This window comes from Mesoplodon mirus (genome assembly GCF_964341445.2).
Source record: "Mesoplodon mirus genome assembly, chromosome: 3".
NCBI lineage: Eukaryota > Metazoa > Chordata > Mammalia > Artiodactyla > Ziphiidae > Mesoplodon > Mesoplodon mirus.
In genome coordinates, this window is record NC_138978.1 from 45,483,859 (window position 1) to 45,504,700 (window position 20,842).

Consider the following 20,842-nt stretch of genomic DNA (forward strand, 5'->3'; position numbering starts at 1 on the left):
AATATATAAATATACACCACTAAAACAAAGGTGGGATGCAGGGTGAAAGACAAATAGATAAATTTTAATGTTCTGAAAAAGTATAAGTAATGCAATTTTTAAGTAAAAGAAGGAGGAGGGAAAGGAAAACAGAATAAGCACATTGATTGCTATATACCCAAAAGGTAGGCTTAGAGAGTACAGTACTTGAAAATTGATAAGTCATGTAGTATTTCACAGCATAGCAAGTACAACAAAGCATGCATAAATATTATGACAACATTGACCGAACACATCAATCATATTAGTGAATATGAATGGACTTAACTATTAAAAAAAAAACATTTTCAATTTGGCTCATGAAACAAGACTCAACTTATGCTACATACAAGATATATACCTAAAAGAAAGTGATGACTAAAAATAAAATTAAAATTAAGATATCAGGCTATTGGAAACAAAGAGAGTAGGAGTAGCCTACTGATATTAGACAAAACAGAATTGAAGCCCAAAGAACTAAATGTGATAAAGGTCACTTTTTACTGCTTAAAGCCACACTTCACAATAAAGGTATAACTCTTATGAATATGTATGCATGAAATAACACAGCAATCAACTTCATGAAGGAAAAACTATAGGAGATTTAAAAAGAAAAAGAAATATACTAAATAATGAGACTAAATACACTATTCTCAATACAAGACAGATCAAACAGACAAAAAATAAGAAAGAAGGTAGAAGATCTTAGGGACATACGTATTGAACTCTACATTTGATAACAGAGAACACACCTTTTCTCAAAAGCCAAAGACACATACACAAAAATCAATCATATGTGAGGTCATAAAGAAACATAACTGCCACAAAATTGAAACATTATAAACAATACTCTCTAAATGCAACACAAAGGAACTAGAAGTTACTAACAAAACAAGAAAATAGAAAGGACCCTGCATCTGAAAATTTTAAAACCATCTTTTAAACCTTTGTTGGGAAAGAAGTACAAAGTGAAATTACAGTAGGTTTTTCAAGATAATGACAATGAATTATTAGAGAACTGGAAAGCACATTGCTTCCAACCTTATAATGAAAGAGCAAGAGCACAAGTACATGACTTTTCTGAAACCCATTAAAATGCTAAGATCACAGGGCAAACAACTGGCCCAAAATCTAAGACAGGTGTACGCAGAGAGAGGCAAAATGTGAGCACTGGCTTACTAAAGTGAAAGTTACACTAGGGTGGCTGACAAATTGGTAGAGGCTAACAATGCACTGGTAAGAAAGTTAAGGCAAGTACAGGGAAGGGATCTGCAAGTTCTTGCAGGCTTTTACTCCATGAACACCACGAAGTGCTCACAGAAAGAAAAAAAAAATTGGCAAAGTCCCAAGAAAGTCCCTACTAGGGGATAGAACAAAGAGAATCAGCAGATACTGTGGGAGGGGCACAAAACTGCCAGGACCCTTGCATCTCCCTCACAAAACAAAAGCATTAATCTGAAGGGAGAAGGGCAACAAACATTATCACCTTGGGGCACATGTGATATCCACTGCAACCAGAAGGAGGAAAGGGGGGAAAATCCTCTGCCCCAGGAAGAAGAGCAGGAAAACATGCTGGGCTCAGAATTATAGCTGGAGAGAGACATGAGCTTTGTGAAGGCCACAAACCGAAGGCCCAGGGACTCAATGCCTGCAGAAGACTGAAGTATTATCAGAAACAGAGAATGCCCCCACCTCAGTCCCCATGGCCAGAATAGCAAGCAGAGTAACAAGCAACTTGCAAGAGATACACCCTCTCTGAAGCATAGCTCAGAGAGAAAACCAAAAGCTAAGGAGGGAGCATTAAAAAAAAAAAAAAAAAAAAAAAAAAAATCTCGGAATTCCCTGGTGGTCCGTCCAGTGGTTAGGACTCTGCACTCTCACTGCCAAGAACCCGGGTTCAATCTCTGGTTGGGAAACTAAGATTCCACGAGCCATGCAGCCAAAAAAATCTACCAAACCACTCGACACCCTAAACACCATGTATCAGGAGAGGAATTTGAAGACTTTGGTATATTGAACAAAGCCATAGGACAAATAAGTCTCAAGCACAACCCAACTCAAAATTAGATAAACTCAAACACCTGCACTAAAGTCTCAGAATTCAGAAAGGCATGCATGTCAATTTCCACACATAAAAATATTTACCTTAGTCTCTACTATTCTACATGAAATGTCCAGCTTTCAACAAAAATTGCAAAGCATACCAAAAGGCCAGGTAAAGTACATTTGCAAGTGACAAGCAATCATCAGAAACAGACTTAGGTAGGATACTAAAAACTGACAGGGAATTTTAAATGACTGTGATTAAAATATTAAATGCTCTAATGGGAAAAATGGACAACAGATAAGGCCAGATGGGTAATTTCAACAGAGAGAGAGAGAGAGAGAGATACTACGTTAGGAAAAAAAAAAAAAAAAAGAACTACAGTAACAGAGATGAAGAATGTCTTCAATAAGCTTATCAGTAAAACTGACATAGGGAAAGAATCAGTGAACTTGAAGACAGGTCTATAGAAACTACTCAAACTGAAACACATTTAAAAAAAAGGGGAAAAAACAGAACAAAGCATTCAAGAGGTGTAGACAAAATCAAACTTTTTAATATATGAAACACAAAAGGAGAAGAGAGAAAGAGCAGGAAAAAATAATAACCAACAACTTTCAAAACCAACTAAAGAGAGCTGGTGGTGGCACAACACTGTGAATACACAATGGTATTTATATGCAATGGAATAAAATTCCATGGAATACACAGTAGTATTTATAACACTGAACTATATACTTTAAAATGGTTAGCTATATGTCCATGAATTTAGTCCCAATTAAAAAGAAAAAAGAATCTTCAAAGTCACAGATCTAAGAACATCTAAGCTACACATACACATACACATACACACACTTGGGTAGATCATAGCCAAACCGCTGAAAAACAAACACAAAGAGAAAATCTTGAAGACAGCCAGAGGAGAGGAAAAAGACATTACATACAGAAGAATAACTATGAAAATAGCAACAGACTTCTCTCCAGAGACCATGCAAGCTAGAAAATAACAGCATGACATCTTTAAAGTGCTGGAGGAAAAAAAAAAAAAAAAAAACATGTCAATCTGGAATTACATATCCATTAAAAGCATCTGTCAAAAATGAAGACACAATAAAAACTTTCTCATACAAACAAAAACTTGTAAGAATATATTGCCAGCAAACCTACTCTACAAGAAATATTAAAGGAAGTAGTTAAGGCAGAAGGAATATGATACCAGACAAAAACTTAAACCTGCACAAAGAAGTAAAACAAATGAAAGTAAAATAAAATGAATATAATGATTTCCTCTTATATTTTATTGCTCTAAAAGATAACTATCTGAAGAAAAATAGTAGCAACATATTGTGTTTTACAGCATATGGGAAACTAAAATACATGACAATAGTACAAAACATGGGTGAGAAGAATTGGAAATACAATGCTGTAGGGCCATCACACTACATATGAAGCAGTATATTATTATTTAAATGTAGATTTGGATGGTTGAAAAAGTATATTTTAAAACCTAGGACAACTACTAAAAAAAAATTTCAAAAGAGGTATAATGATAAATCAATAGAGGACAAAAAATTAGTGAGCAAAAGTTTAATGAAAAACAGGATATTTAGGGACTTCCCTGGTGGCACCGTGGCTAAGAATCTGCCTGCCAATGCAGGGGACACAGGTTCAAGCCCTGGTCCGGGAAGATCCCACATGCCACAGAGCAGCTAAGCCCATGCACCACAACTACTGAGCCTGCAAGCCACAACTACTGAGCCCGTGTGCCACAATTACTGAAGCCCGCATGCTAGAGCCCGTGCTCTGCAACAAGAAAAGCCACCACAATGAGAAGCCCGTGCGCCACAACAAAGAGCAGCCCCCGCTCTCCACAACTAGAGAAAGCCTGCATGCAGCAACGAAGGCCCAAAGCTGCCAAAAATTAATTAATTAAAAAAAACAGGATATTTGTGTTGTCTCAATGTATCTCCTCACAAGATATTTACTAATTACAAAGATGGAGAAACCTGGAAGACATCATCTTAACCAAGTGTCAAAGTTAACATCACGAATAATAAGACATTCATTCATTCATTCATTCATTCATTTATGGCTGCATTGGGTCTTCATTGCTGCACGCAGGCTTTCTCTAGTTGCAGTGAGCAGGGGCTACTCTTCCCTGTGGTGCACAGGCTTCTCATTGCAGTGGCTTCTCTTGTTGCGGAGCACAGGCTCTAGGCGTGTGGGCTTCAGCAGTTGTAGCTCACGGGCTCTACAGCACAGGCTCAGTAGTTGTGGTGCATGGGCTTAGCTGCTCCGTGGCATGTGGGATCTTCCCGGACAAGTACTCAAACATGTGTCCCCTGCGTTGGCAGGCGGATTCTTAACCACTGCGCCACCAGGGAAGCCCAAGACATATTAACATCATGTACCTCCTGTTACACTGAGAAAGGCACAAAATTACATCTGTGGTAGTCTTGCCAAGAATGTATAAGCTCAGTCTCTCATGAGAAAACATCATACAAATCTAAACTCAGGAATATGCTACACAATACCTGAAGTGTTGTGGTCTCCAAAAGTGTCATGGTCATGAAACAAAGAACAGCTGAGGAATAAAATCACAGACTGGAGACTCCCCCAGTGGCACAGTGGTTAAGAATCTGCCTGACAACGCAGGGGACACGGGTTTGATCCCTGGTCCAGGAAGATCCCACATGCCACGGAGCAACTAAGCCTATGTAACACAACTACTGAGCCTGTGTTCCAGAACTACTGAAACCCGCATGCCTAGAGTCCGTGCTCTGCAACAAGAAGCCACCACAATGAGAAGCAAGTGCACTGCAGCAAAGAGTAGACCCCACTCACAGCAACTAGAGAAAGCCCATACACAATAATGAAGATCCAATGCAGCCAAAAATAAATAAATAAAATATAATTTTTTAAAAAAAATTTCTTTAAATCACAGATTGGAGGAGGCTAGGGAGACATGAAAACTAAATGCATTGTGGATCTCAGATCAGATTTTGAACCAAAAAAAGTACATTAATAGAGTATCTAGTGATATTCAAATAAGGTCTGTTGTTTAGTTAATAGTATTGTACCAATAGTACAACAGTACTATTGTAATAGTATTATACCAAAATTACCAATAGTACTACACCAATTATACTGTAATTATGTAAGATGTTAACATTAGAAGTTTGATGAAGTATATCAAGAACCCTGCATTATTTTGCAACTCTTCTGTAAATGCCTAGAATTTTTAGACATTCTCATATTCTACACACACTGTTATCAGTCATTATACATTTTTAAAAATTCATCCTCTATACATTAAATCAATTACTAAGAAAAAAAATCCCAGAATTCAAGCCTAAAATTTGTGAGAGTGCTATTAGACTTGCGGTGTACCTAAAATACAGGCTATATCTCAATTTTGACATTAAGAAAAAAATAAACTTCCTGGTTTAAAAATAACAAAGTCAAAATGCCAACACGTAGGTAATAATGTGGCAATAAATAAGGACTAAGATATTCTCAAAGGCCTCTTCTACATAGCTACTAGCCAAGGATTTATTAAAGGTATCATGTAATACATTTTCCCAGCTGCATCTACAAAAGTGTATATCCATATAACTTCCTTACACACCCTAACTGGATGTGTAAATTTTAATTCTTTAAACAATTATTTCACATTCTCTTTCAGCGTGTGTGTGTGCAAGCGCCACACATGAAGCATGTGTTGGGGTGAAGGGAAGGGGAATAATACAGTAAAAGCTAAGTGTTATAAGAGTAGTACCACAACACCCTTGTTGTGGTACGAAGCTTCAGAGACAGGTGTCCCTACTGAGAGAAGAGGCTGTTAAGGAATAGAGGGGATTAGACTTCAGGTGAGCCTTAAAGGAAGGATAACATCTAGATGGTCAGGAAGGAAGAGGGGAAAAAATTCATGGGAGATCTAGAAGCAAAAGCTTGGCAGTAGGAATACATATGGCACGTTATAGGCTAGTTTGGCTGTATTAAGTCATACAGGCTCCAGAGTTATGGAAACTCACTCATAATGAAGAGGCAGTGTTAAATGGTAGAGGGCTTTCAACATTAAGCTAAGAAAGATGGCCCAAATTCTGTAACAGAGGCATTCAAAGAACAACTCCACTGTTCAGTTTCCTGTAACTAAAATGGATATAGAAAGAGCATAGTTAATCTTAGAGTGCCTTGGTATGTTAAGAACCATGAAACTATGTTTATCACTGTTTACCATGGAGAGAGATTTTAAACTTGGCTATGATTTTTTTAAAGACAGAGCAAGTCTGTGTTTGAGAGAAATCCATCCACAAGAAAGAAAGAAGTATTAGATGAGGACCCCAAAATATATAATTAAAAAATTACTAAAACATCAAGTTAAAAAAAACCTAAACCAAACAACAAAACACAAAAATAGATTATTAAAAGAGAATGAAGTTGTTAAGAGTAGATCTTAAGCATACTCACCTAGAAAAAAAAATTTTTAATAAGAAAAATAAATAAGAGGGAATGAAGAAAATAAGAACCTCGGGATATATAGGAAGGAAATATAAATGTTCTTATGTGAAAATTTTAAGTACCATTTTACTTAAAGATAGATAGAAATACAACTAAATTTTTTTTAAAAGTATATTACCATTAAGTAGCAAATTATTAAAAATTATCAGTATAGGGCTTCCCTGGTGGTGCAGTGGTTCAGAGTCCGCCTGCTGATGCAGGGGACACAGGTTCGTGCCCCGGTCCGGGAAGATCCCATGTGCCGCGGAGTGGCTGGGCCCGTGAGCCATGGCCGCTGGGCCTGCGCGTCCGGAGCCTGTGCTCCGCAACGGGAGAGGCCACAACAGTGAGAGGCCCACATACCGCAAAAAAAAAAAAAATTATCAGTATAAAGTTGTAAAAGTAGGAATTTTAAATGCCGTATTATTTTTTCTTTTCCAAGCACACACTGGTTTATGTCAGCTGATCCTTGAAACCAGCAGGAAGAACTGCAAGTCATCACATTTACAGGTGTAACCACTAAACCACTGATTTTGCTGCAATGGTATTTTGTTTAAACCACTTCCAGGAATAGAAATAAATTAGTTAAATATCATATCAAGGCAACTTTTGAAAAAAAACCCATTTTTTAAATCAAGTTAACTAGTAGGTTAGCAACTTTATAAAATATGAAGATCAAACTATATCCGCTTAAACTGAACAATTTTAAAAACAAAACCACTGAAATTTTTATTTTCTTTTAAATGTTCAAATCATAAGTAGCATATACTACTTCTTTCAGAATTGGCATAAAGCCTTCAGCTTAGTTTCATAGCAGTAAGGGGACTCCTTACTACGTACTTCATTTAAAAAGTTTAACTGTGCTCTGAAGCACAGATTAGATAAGTAGTACTAGAAATCAATAAACATTAGCCACATTTCCAAATTTCATTTAAGAATGGGCATATCACTTCCTACTAGGGGATTAACACACCACGTTCCCACTAGGTCTTAAAGCCTCTGAACTATTATCTACCATAGGTTTTATAAAAGAGGAGATGTTTGGTTCATGCAATAAAGTAATTCTAGAACTAGATTATATTCAAAGGAAAAGTAACAACATATGAAGCAAGAACCAATGAAAAAATAAGCAGAAATTCAAGTTGCAGTCTGGGAAAAAATGTGGACCACAAAGAGTTTTGATTTGATAATGTGAACCACTAACTGTAAGTTTAGTAAACTGAGAACTTCATGTTTGTAAAAACTTAAGTTTTCCTTTGAAAGGGAGAAAACAATTCTTTCATACCCACTTAATTATACATTAAGTAACAGCATTCTTTTATCACACTTAGTTTTCTCCTGAGAGGCAGAACTGATGAAAAATTTCAAATAGGTTGGATATAATGAGCTTTCTTTAGAGTAAAATGGTACAACCAGAAATAAACAGGAGAGAAAAAAAATTTTTTTGAGATGCCAAGAAAAAAATTGCAAAGAAAAGGATTTATTTGTGAATAATATTTTTCAAAAAGCTACAACAGGAAGAAACCATCTAGATTTTATCCATGAGATAATGAAATCAGGCCAATCTTATTCCTTGAGTATCTGGGCGTTCCTCTTTCCTCAAATCTTATGTTTGCCAGATAAGGAAGACTGATAGCAGTAAGAGTCATGAGTCTTAATAGCAAAGACTTTTCAAATACCCAAATAATGGAAATGGAAAATAGATTTAAAAGTAAGTATGCTAATAATAAAATCAGTCAAATATTTTATTAAGCAACTACCATGTGCCAAGACAAAATTAATAAGAAACATAATTCCTTTCCTCTAGAATCTTAGAATCTATTTGAAAGCAAAGCATAAACATATTTAAAGTACCATTATGTAACTACAGCAAAAGCTCTTTCACTTGACAATGTGAAATTAGTTGTGAGTGGTAGAAAGAAAAGTATAGGAATTCAGAAAAGAATAACACACTGGGTATGGAAAATTTAATAACCTTAAACTACAATTTTAAAACTATTAAAATTTTTATGGAGAGACCTGGGTTCAAAAATCACAGTTTTTACCCCTTATCAGCTGAGTGAGCATGAACAATTTACTTAAATCACTGGGCCTCAGTTTCTCATCTGTAAAATAAAGATAATACCTACCTAACCACCTTTAGGGACTGCTGTGAAGATTCAATGAAATAATGTAGGTAAATCATTTGACATGATACCTAGCACAAAGTAGACCCTCAATAAAAGGAGAGATGGTAGAGGAGGACGGATGATGGCCAAACTACAAACTGAGAAACTGAAAACTTCTGTAGAATTTTAAGGGGCTTACAGTCTTTGAAAACAAGGGAAACAAAGAAGACTATAGCAAAATAGGAGAAATTGATATGATGAGATACTCCTTCATGGTAACATCTCTTTTGTCACAGCAAAGATCTGTGCAAATATAAGCCAGGATCTAATGGCCATTGATAAAGGGCAGCACTCAATGTTAGGCTGCTTTCTGATGACAGAGACTCATTATGTCACTGGTTAGACTAGTTCATTCATAAAACTGCAGGTGTTCATAACACTGTATAAAGTATTGATAGCAAAGCAATGCACATTCGAGGAACTCTATAGCCACATCCTGAGTAGGGTAGTAGAAGAAATTGTTCTAAGGCATTTTAGGGTAAGTATTAAAACACATTTCTTCAAAAGTGAAAACTGGTGGAATGGAAATGTCTCAGAGCACCTCAATGAATCTCAAAATGAGACAGATTATGTGCATAATTTGCCTTGGGTTTGATTCTTCAGAGTTACTGACTTTATTATAAGCTTCTATTAATACAAAACTATCTTTGAAGACTAGAAATTCAGTAACAATACAAAATTGGATAGGCTTATTTGTTTCATTTTTGCCCTAAGTTGGGACATGCAGTTAAAGATAAATACAAGCACTCTGAATAGAGTCTTTCTTCAGCAGAGCACCTATGTCACCTCAGGCAGCAAATCAGAGCAGAAATTGAGTGCAAAGTTCAAAAATCATTTCCTAAGAGCATAGAGTACTTAAAATGTAGTATGGCTAGGTTAATGTTTACTTGTACTTTATTTCACTTAGCACTGGGTTATCAAGTGTATGTCAAATAGCCTTCCCTGGATCTCCTAGAGCTTACTGGAAATTTTAATTTATTGAAGGAGTTTCATATATACAGACCTTCCATGAAACAATTAGCACGGTATCTTGTCTGGCCATTATCTACGTCATAAAGTTGTTCAAAGGATTCATCAAAATGGTATACATACAAGTGTTTCAAACTTATAAAATTCCATTAAAATGTTTACTTGTATTACTATTCGTAATTGACTGCTTTTGTAGAATATTAAAAGAAATTAGGACATAAATAGATTCTTCATAAATATTTCACGTATCAGGGATCTTGACTATAAACTAGCCCAAACCCCTTATTTTATATGATGTTCAGAGAGAAGTAACTTAGCCTAGGCCATACTCAATAAAATAATGACAAGAGTTTTGAAAAGCCAGGGCTCCTGATTCAAGATGAATGCAGTGGGTTCACCACTAGAGTTAGCTGTCTCACACTTTGATTACTCAAAATTAACACGAGCTGTACAGATTCTATTCTCCACTGGCCCAAATTCTTCTATACTGAAAACAGAAAGTGAGCAGTGGGTCAATTCTGGAGCCCAGATTTATAATTTATAATATATAGTGATGATGTAGCATGCTTCCATGTAAGAAGGCAATCCTTTGGTAAAAGATTCTAACTGATTGTTAATAATTCTCCCTCAGGTATTCATCTTTCTGGATGTATATTGAAAATACTTGTCTGCAATGAAGGAATCAACTGCAATGACATTAATCTCCTAACTAAAAGTGCAGGACAATGTGAAAAATGAAAGTCTGAAAAAGATGGAGGTATGGGGAGGATTCATGTCAAGTAAATCAGTATCCCAAGATGCTTACCAATAGTGTTAAAGTTCATGTTATTTTGCTTTCAGAATTTAGCATTTATAACCCAAATTGCAGTTGCCCCAAAATAAGTAGTCAATTGTAGGGTACTTAAAATATAGGTTTTGGAAGCACTGCTCTGTGGATAGCTACATAATGAAAATAATGTACAGTATCAGGGAAAGACTAACGACTAAAGTTGCTGGGGCTGGGCTATATTTTCATATAGAACACTTTTTTATCTGTGTGTCTAAATCTATAAAATAGCAAAAATATTTGCAATCATTACTTTTTCAGGAAGTTATTCCCATTTCTGAGTATAATATACATGTATAAAAGACCACCTGTCTTATCAATTTTTCAGTATACTTCTCAAAGTCAGACATCATATAGTGTTAACATGTTTTTAAGCTTTCACTGTATCTAGCAAAAATCTGGATATACTGTAAGCATTCAGTACCGACAGAATGAGTTTTCTGTTATTGGACTTTTTTTAATTCATCACAATCTGGAATTGTGATGCCTAACTCACATTCCTCTACACATCTCTAGCAAAATATGCACAAAAACACTGCAGAAGTCTAACTGATTATGTACAGAAAGTTTAAAATACAGACATGTCCTAAGTTAAAAACTCAAACTATGCAAACTGTTCCACAAAGCCCATAAAATACAAAGCAGTGATAATTATAATTTACAAACACAAAATATAATGCACAGGCAAGATATAAAAAACACCATATAAAAAGTTCCACGATCCTAATGAAAGTTTGAATTAGTAATGGGTTATTCAAAATACTTGCTTTATTTTTCAAAACCCACAATGTAAAGTGAGTGCTGTATAAGAACAAGGGAAGTGAGAAATTTTATAAAGCAAGATACTTACACAGCACAGCAAATGTTTACTGAGGATAAAAATGCATTATTTACAAGAAAAGCCAGCTAAGACATATATTTCAAAAGAAAGCCGAAGTTTAAGACTGTGAAAAATAGCCTGATGCTTTTACTTGGGCTCAGCACAGGATAAGACTGCATTTCTGCAGAAATATAGCACCAGTGTTTTTAGCTCAAGTGCTATTTTAATATTTTTCCAAAATCAAATAACTCAGAAACAGTTGGAGAATACCTGTACCATTCAATTATTTAACACTATCTGGGAAAAATTCTCTTCTTGCAATACTCTAGATAGATTATTGTACTGAGAAAATATCCAGAACCAATAAATGTTTAACCTCCAAAACTAATGAACATGGACCAATAGAAAGCAGATAAGGAAAGGACTTATATCCATCCTCCAAAAATGGTAATTCTCACTTCAGAGACCTGTAGTCCATTACTCCTAGTCTACAACCTCCCTTTACTCCAGCCCATATATCTCTCATCAGAACCATGCAAGAGTGGCTTGGTGGGATTTTTAACCTCAACCAATAATCTGCATCAGCCTCTCCAAGAGATAGCCTAAGAATATACATACTAAATAAAGCAATGCTCTTGCTATTGCAAGAAAAATTTCAAGACAAGAAACCTGGTGATATCATTCCAAATAAGTTGCTGCCCCTTCCCCCACACAGAAATCAGGAATATGTCACTATACTGTCCTTTGTTAAGAGAATAACACAGTGATAAAAGGATGTATTTGAAGTCAGGCCATACAAATATTTGTAAATTTTGACAAGTGCCAGAAGACGAAAAAATAAGATAGCACTGGTTTAATGAAATAGGCAATCTTAAAAATTTATAGAGTTGGTAGAAATTTAAATTAGTGCAACCATCCTGGAAGGCAATATAAGTATCCAAAAACCTAAAAATATGTATACAGCTTGACCCAGAAACTCAATTATTAATTGAATTTATTCAATGTCTTCTAGGAAAACAATAGGTTAAGTAAGCAAGGATGAATGTACAAGAATGTCCTCTAATGTGCATAACTCCAAAATACCACAAAAACTCTAAATGTCTAACAGCATAGGACTGAATGGTAAAATTATCATGCCACAACCATACCATGAAGTACTATCCAAACATTAAACATTAAAAAGAATGATGGGGCTTCCCTGGTGGCGCAGTGGTTGAGAGCCCGCCTGCCGATGCAGGGGACACGGGTTCATGCCCCGGTCCGGGAAGATCCCACATGCCACGGAGTGGCTGGGCCCGTGAGCCACGGCCGCTAAGCCTGCGCGTCCAGAGCCTGCACTCTGCAACGGGAGAGGCCACAACAGTGAGACGCCCATGTACCGCAAAAAAAAAAAAAGAATGATGAACCGTCACATTTACTTGGATAGAAAGACATTCATGATAGGTTGTTAAGTGAAAAGGGCAGGTTACGATAGGAATAGAACAATCTAATTTGTATTTTTTTAATTTTAATCATATAATTAAGAGAAAACATTCTGGAATAATATACCCAAAAATGTTAAACAATAACTATCTCTAAGTGATGGAACTAAAGGTGATTACTAATTTATTCTTTGTAAATTTACACATTTTCTCATTTTTTATAATGATTTATTACTTTTACAAGCTGTAGATAAAGTTTTTTTATATTTTGAATTTAAAAAATAATAGCAGTAGGGGGCTTCCCTGGTGGCGCAGTGGTTGAGAGTCCGCCTGACGATGCAGGGGACGCGTGTTCGTGCCCCGGTCCAGGAGGATCCCACATGCCGCGGACCGGCTGGGCCCGTGAGCCATGGCCACTGAGCCTGCGCGTCTGGAGCCTGTGCTCCGCAACGGGAGAGGCCGCGACAGTGAGAGCCCCGCGTACCACAAAAAAAAAATAATAATAATAATAATAATAATAATAGTGGTAAATCTACACAAAACAAATAGCTTTTTAACAGTTGATTACGTAAATCCATGTATGGACTTGAATATACCTACACAACTAATCTCAGCTGTATAATTATACATCTTGAGTTTTGACTTTCAAAAATTAGCACTTCTTCAAAATTCTAATTTAGATGTTTTTCGGATTTCAAAGGTATGGAGAGAACTCTGTGTCATCCTAACACAACCAATACTGTTCCTATACTGTTGTACAATTTATTTTTAGTTTGCTTTGCAATTGTAAATAAATTACAGTTTTGTCAATGTGCAGTGCTGTGCTGTGCTGGGCCTTGCCTTTTGAGTTACTGCTCACCCCCCCTTAAAAATACTAAACCACTTCTATAATAAACTGCCTGAAGTTCATAGGGAAAGCCACAGCAGAATGCCACTGGCTCACGGGCCCAGCCGCTCCATGGCATGTGGGATCTTCCCGGACCGGGACACGAACCCGTGTCCCCTGCATCAGCAGGCGGACTCTCAACCACTTCGCCACCAGGGAAGCCCAAAATGCCACTTCTTTAACAGCTTTAGAAAGGAGTAATCATCAGTGAGACTCCCCACCCCCACCCCAAGAAATGAAGGAGAAACATCAAGTAGAGTTATTCAGACATTCAAACAAGTCTGATTTTTCTCTCCTTCCAATCTCCACCACAATACTACAGGGGAAGACGAACCTTAATATACAGTCGGAGAAGAGAAGTTTAAAAATAACTTAAATTACCTAAGATTTCATAATAATTTATTAATCTAATACTAAACTAAATAGGAACTTCATATTAAAAATATGACATTTAGATTTTATTCTTTCAGATTCGAATTATAGACAGACTATGTATGGTATGCTGAACTACCTATAAGGAATGTTAAAGACATTCAAGAATACATAAAGTTTCATTACTTGTCATATAAAGAAAAAAGTACTTGAAATAAGTCAGACAGCGCAAGGCAAATACTGCATGATCTCAGTTATATGTGTAATCTAAAAAGAAAACCAAATCATAACAACAGAGTAAACTGGTAGTTGGCAGGTGTGGGTGGAGAATGAGTAAAGGTGGTCAAAAGGTACAAACTTCCAGTTATAAGATGAATAAGTTCTGGGGATCCAATGTACAGCATAATAACTATAGTTAAACAATACCTCATTATATACTTGAAAGTTGCTAAAAGAGTAATCTTAAAAGTTCCCACCAAAAAAAAAAAAAAAAAAAAAACTACGTGAGGTGATGAATGTGCTAACTAACCTTTCTGTGGCTATCAGTTTGCAATATATATGTATATCAAATCATCACATTGTACACCTTAAACCTACACAATCTTATATGTCAAGCACATCTCAATAAAGCTGAAAAAAGAAAAAAGAAAGTACTTACCACTAAGTCCCAATTATTTTGTTCAAGCAATGTAATAGCTTCATCAATGTTTTCAATGCCAGTACATGCCTAAAAACAAAGTAAGAATTTCAGATAGGATTTGGGGAATGGAGAGGTTAATTAGTGTTAAAAAAAAATAAACAGCATAATGTGTAATTTAAGTTTGAATAGGTATATGAATAAAGCCAATACACTAAATGCCTAAGACTTCTAAGCATTTTACACGGACGGTTTGAAAATTGTTAATTACAGTGTAAATTTACGTTACACTGAAATAAAAGACAATAAAGTAATAAAATATGCTTAAATGTTGAGCTCTGGAGCCCAGGATGATCTCTATATCTCTAACTGCCCAGAACAACTTTATTAAGAGCTTCTGATGGACAGCCATGTGTTAAAAATGAACTTCAATCCGTACTTTGTACTTTATACAAAAATTAACTCAAAATAATAACAGACGAAAACCCCGCTGCAGCCACTGCCACAACCACAATGCTGAAGTGTAAGAAGCAGAGTCAGCAGCAGCCCCCACTGCCAGAACAGGAAGACACTGGAGAGGGATGAAAGTCCCATCGGACCACCCAGCCTCCTGGGCCCTCCCATCATGACCCATGGAAACCCTGGTGACCCCAAATCAGCTCTGCACAGAGGTCCTCCAGGGTCAAGGGGACCAATGATTCCACCACTGCTGAGTCTCCCACCTCCTCCCTGGAGGAGAGACCGAATTTGGGGAGGGCTGAGCTCCAAATCTGGCTCATATGGTCATAGTTGGTGGAGGGGCTAGTGCTAAACTTCCTTTTCCTGGACCAGGCCATGGAGATCCCTCCAGGGAGGCTTTCACAAAGAGCAGAGAAATCCTCAAAGCCTCAAGAGCTGGTCTCTTATCAAGAATACCTGCCCAGGGCTTCCCTGATGGCGCAGTGGTTGGGAGTTCACCTGCCAATGCAGGGGACGTGGGTTCGTGCCCCGGTCCGGGAGGATCCCACATGCCACGGAACGGCTGCGCCCGTGGCCCATGGCCGCTGGGCCTGTGCGTCCGGAGCCTGTGCTCCGCGGCGGGAGAGGCTGCGATGGTGAGAGGCCCGCGTACCGCAAAAAAAAAAAAAAAGAATACCTGCCAGTCCAAGGATGGACCCCAGGTTATGGAAGACAGATTCAACCACCCTGTCTGCTGGCACTTTGCCAAAAAGGTCCACTGTCCATATGAGGACTGAGCTCTGTGCCTTCTACCATGCAGAGTCCATGGACCTCTTCGTGAGACTGTGCCTTCCCATCCAGGCTTGAAGGAGCCTTCTGTGACCTAGTGGCCATATACTTCCCTGTGGCCCTGTGATGGCTACTGTGGGGCTGTTCCAACTACCACCCTCAGTCAGTGACACCTATCCCCATGGCCACCTCCCCCATGTGGGGTCCAAAGTTGTGTTTCATCACTGGTGCACGGTGTGCGCTCTTTCTTTTGATCCAGCCTCCAGAGCCTCATCTTCAGGACCCCATCTTTGCTCCATTCAACTGCCTCCTGGATCCTCTTCCCCCTCGCCAATGGACGGCTGAACAGGAAACCTCTTTAGTGCTGTTTCTTGTTCATCTGTCCACCAAGCCCCCAGTGTTGCCCTTGATTCCTGAGAGCTGTAGAGCAGTTTCTTACCATTCCCTTCTTCTAGCTGCTTGCTTTAAGTCCATTACATGTCACGACCCCTACCCCCAATGTTGTCACCTGCTCTGTGAAACTCATCAGGTTGTCTGACCTGGGGTCAATTTTAAATGACTGGTACAGAGTTACTCCCTAAAAGGCTACACTTCCTGTTTTGGGGTTTTGTAATTTGTGTGTCAATAGCATGATCACCACTGCTATGGTCTGTGGTCAGTGCACCTTGTGAAACTGTACGTCCCCTCGTAGCCTTTCTCAGTATCCACGGCATCTTTGTGACTTCCAACAGTTGAGTACATTCTTCTGCCAAATTGAGTGAGGCCACTGGTACCCTCTAGACTTTCCCCACCTCCCAACATGGAAGAATTATGAAACTTTCCACAAGACTGCCTCCCTGGCCCTCCCCATTCTTTTTCTAGTGTCAGTTTCTCTGGGTTTGACACAGGCTCAAAAGATGTCCTCTAAAGCCTCTGATGGTCCTACCCTATCTCCTCTCCAGCCTGTTTTACTTAGACTACATCACTGTGAGGCCACTAGCCCTTTTGTTTGAACTCTGTGAATCTCCACTTAGCCTACCTTTGGATAGAACCTGGGCAGTACTCTTGCCCACTTCCAACCTTCTTCTCCTACATCCCTGGCACTGGTTGTTTTCTATGAAAATGGCAGTGAACAGGTTCAGTTTTGAACTGGCCCTGAGGAAACAGGTCAGGAGTTGTGCGGGCAAGAGGGAGGGATGAGAGCCATTGGAGAAGTGAGAATGAATTATTTTCTTAAATTTTTTTATATTAGTTACAAACACAGTGGAAAATAAATACATACATACCTAAATAAATAAATAACCTAAAGTAAAACCCCAAACTACAAAGCCTCTAGATCTGTGCTGTCAGATATGGTAGCTACTAGACAGATATGGCTAATGAGCCCTTGAAATGTGGCTCGACTGAGTTAAGATGTGTTGCATTAAATACACACCAGCGTAGGACTTAGTACAAAAATAAAAATGTAAAGTATCTCAATAATTTTTCTAGTAAATAAATGTTGAAACGATCATTTAAAATATATTAGCTTAAATAAAACATAAATGTTTAAATTAATTTCACCTGTTTCTTTTACATTTTATGCTTCTTAATGTGGATACTAAAAAATTTTTAATTACATATATGACTCATTCAATTTCTAATGCCATTCTAGAAAAAAACATAGAAGGAAATCTTTGTGACATTTAGATTCAACAGCAAAAGTACAATCCAAAAAACTGATAAAGTGGACTTTACTAGGAACTACTACTCAGGGCTTCCCTGGTGGCGCAGTGGTTGAGAGTCCGCCTGCCGATGCAGGGGACACGGGTTCGTGCCCCGGTCCGGGAAGATCCCACGTGCCGCGGAGTGGCTGGGCCCGTGAGCCATGGCCACTGAGCCTGCGCGTCCGGAGCCTGTGCTCCGCAACGGGAGAGGCCACAACAGTGAGAGGCCCGCATACCAAAAAAAAAAAAAAAAAAAAGAACTACTACTCAGAAATTTCCTGGCAGTCCAGTGGTTAGGACTCCGCACTTTCACTGCCAAGGGCCCAGGTTCGATCCCTAGTCGGGAAACTAGGATCCCACAAGCTGCGTGGTGAGGCCAAAAAAGAATAATAAAGAGAAGCTTTTAAAAAAAAGAACTACTGCTCTTCGAAAGACACTGTTAAGAGAATGAAAAGGCAAGCCACACGCTTGGGAGAAAATATCTGCAAAACACATGTAACAGAGGACTAATAACCAGAATATAAGAATTTTAGGGCTTCCCTGGTGGTGCAGTGGTTGAGAGCCCGCCTGCCGATGCAGGGGACACGGGTTCGTGCCCAGTTGCGGGAAGATCCCACATGCCGCGGAGCGGCTGGGCCCTTGAGCCATGGCCGCTGATCCTGCACGTCCGGAGCCTGTGCTCCGCAACAGGAGAGGCCACAACAGTGAGAGGCCCGTGTACCGCAAAAAAAAAAAAGAATTTTAAATTCTCAAAACTCAGTTTAGATAAATTGTAAATAGCCAAAGATTTTAACAGAAACTTGACCAAAGATGATATACATATGAGAATCAGGACATGAAAAAACACTCAACATCATTAGTCATTACGGAAATGCAAAACAGAGAGATACCATTTCCATATGTTAGAGTGACAAAAGCCCAAAATACAAACAATATCAAGTGATGGTAAGGATGCAGAAAAACTGGAACTCTCATATACTGTTGGGGAGGAAGCAAAATGATATAGCCACTCTGGAAAACAGTGCTAACAGATTAGCAGTTTCTTAGAAAGTTATGACACAGTAATCCCACTCCTAGGTACTTATCTAAAAGAAATAAAACTTATGTTCACATGAAAATTATACATGAATGTTTATAACAGCTTTATTTATAATCGCTGAAAACAGACCACACCCCAAATGGCCTTCAACTGTACATTCATACAATAGAAAACTACTCAGCGACGAAAATGAACAAATTACTAACAACACAAAAGAATGTGGATAAACCTCAAATGCTAAGTAAAAGCGAGACCCAAAAGGCTACACACTGTATGACTCCATTTATATGACATTCTAGAAAAGGCAAAGTTAAAAGAACAGGAGACATATTAATGATTACTAGGGTTATCAGGTGGGAATAGGGGTTGACTACAAACAACAAGAGGGAATTTTGCAGGGTAAAGGAACAGTTTGAACCCCGAATAACATAAAAAAGCAACAAAAGACAACCAAGTAAGACATTTAAAAATGCAATCTTCATCTTAAGCTACATGAAAAGACAAGGATAAACCAAAGGCTCGAAAGTACTAATAAAAGCTACTGAGAACAGTTAAGGTAGGGCAGAAGTTACACAGAAGGAAGCAGAAAGAAAAACTACAGGGAGTGCAGAGCAAGCCTAACAGCAGCAATTATCAGAAAGCACAAGCAAAAGTACACCTCCTTCAATGACATCACCATTTGTCTTCAAAAAAAAAAACAAAACACAGTGGAGGACGTAGTTCCAAGAGCCCATCCCTCCATAGAAACATGAAAAAACTGAGCAAAAACTGTCAGAATCAAATTTGCCAAAACTCTGGAAAACAGTCAAAGTTATACGTCAACCAAGCAAATGCTGAAACAAGAAAAAGGTGACTTATTGTAAAAATAGTATGAAAACCCTGAGGTATTTTTTTCCCCCTTCTTCACTCTTGGCTCAAGAGCAGTCTTGAATGCACTAGCCTACATTCCAATGGTTGGACCCTGGACCCTGGTTCTAGAGGGAGCCGAGAAGACTTTGTTCTCAAAGAATGTTTGTCTCTTGTGACCTATTGGGCTACCTGAAGGACTGACTGAAGGCACTCTCCTTTGTTTCATCAACTTGGATCTCACTTAAGACAGAAAAGTAGCTATCAGGGGGCAATTCTTCAAAAACACTTTAAGGCTGGGGCTTCCCTGTTGGCACAATGGTTAAGAATCTGCCTGCCAATACAGGGGACATGGGTTCCATCCCTGGTCCGGGAAGATACCACATGCCGCGGAGCAACTAAGCCCATGCACCACAACTACTGAGCCTGGGCTATAGAGCCCACAAACCACAACCACTGAGCCCACACACCACATCACTGGAGCCTGAGCACCCTACAGCCCGCATGCCTCAACTACTGAGCCCACGTGCTGCAACTACTGAAGCCTGTGCACTATAGGGCCTGCGTGCCACAACTACTGAACACACATGCCACAACTACTGAGCCTGCAGGCTGCAAACTACTGAAGTCCATGTGCCTAGAGCCCATGCTCCGCAACAAGAGAAACCACTGCAATGAGAAGCCCGTGCACCACGATGAAGAGTAACCCCCACTCACCACAACTAGAGAAAGCCCGCACACAGCAACAAAGACCCAAAGCAGCCAAAAATAAATAAACTTAAAAAAAAAAAACACTTTAGGGCAAATGAAAACTCCACTGCCACCTGAGACAAAATATTACAGTTGAGTCAAACAACAGAAATGTCCAAAACCTGGAGGAAAAGCTGCAAAGTGAGTTTCTTTGGGAAATTAGGGCACTGAAAAACATTTGGGCAATTTTGAAGGGCATGCACATGTCCAAGGCAGGACACCTACTCAGAGGAAACTACTGGCTCATCTCTACGCTCAGCAAAAGCAGGAAGTGAAGGCTAACACAGAGTTTTAAACAGCCTAGCTGAGTGTTAGAGTGCCCCAACACAGAGCCAGTCTACAAGGGCTAGGAAAGGATTTTCTTCCTTCCTTTCTTTTTCTTTCTTCTTATCTTCTTTTTTACTCTACGTGTTCAGGAAATCTCTCTCACAACACTAGCAGACGGCAACTAAAGAAAAAGAGATTTTAGACACTGTTACATACTAAATGTTTATGTTCCCCCACCCCCCTCAAATTTATATGTTGAAGCCCTAAGGCCCAGCGTGATGATACATTGAGATGAGCCTTTGGGAGGTAATTAGGTTTAGATGAGGTCATAAAGGTGTGTAACAGCGAAGAGCCAATTTTGACATCA

General features: G+C 38.5%; 1 protein-coding gene and 1 pseudogene across 2 annotated transcripts in view; one reads left to right on the forward strand and one right to left on the reverse strand.

Annotated features, from left to right (window-relative positions):
- The window catches only part of FAF1 (Fas associated factor 1), a 486,072-nt gene that overhangs the window by 372,414 nt on the left and 92,816 nt on the right, over positions 1-20,842 (reverse strand). Inside the window, exon 2 of the mRNA XM_082614051.1 lies at positions 14,683-14,751. Coding sequence (XP_082470177.1) covers positions 14,683-14,751 — 69 coding nt within the window. The remainder of the gene's footprint in view (positions 1-14,682; positions 14,752-20,842) is intronic.
- LOC309800770 (proline-rich protein 3-like) lies at positions 15,175-15,966 on the forward strand (annotated as a pseudogene). The gene is made up of 2 exons: positions 15,175-15,583; positions 15,804-15,966. The product of its transcript is annotated as a proline-rich protein 3-like (transcript).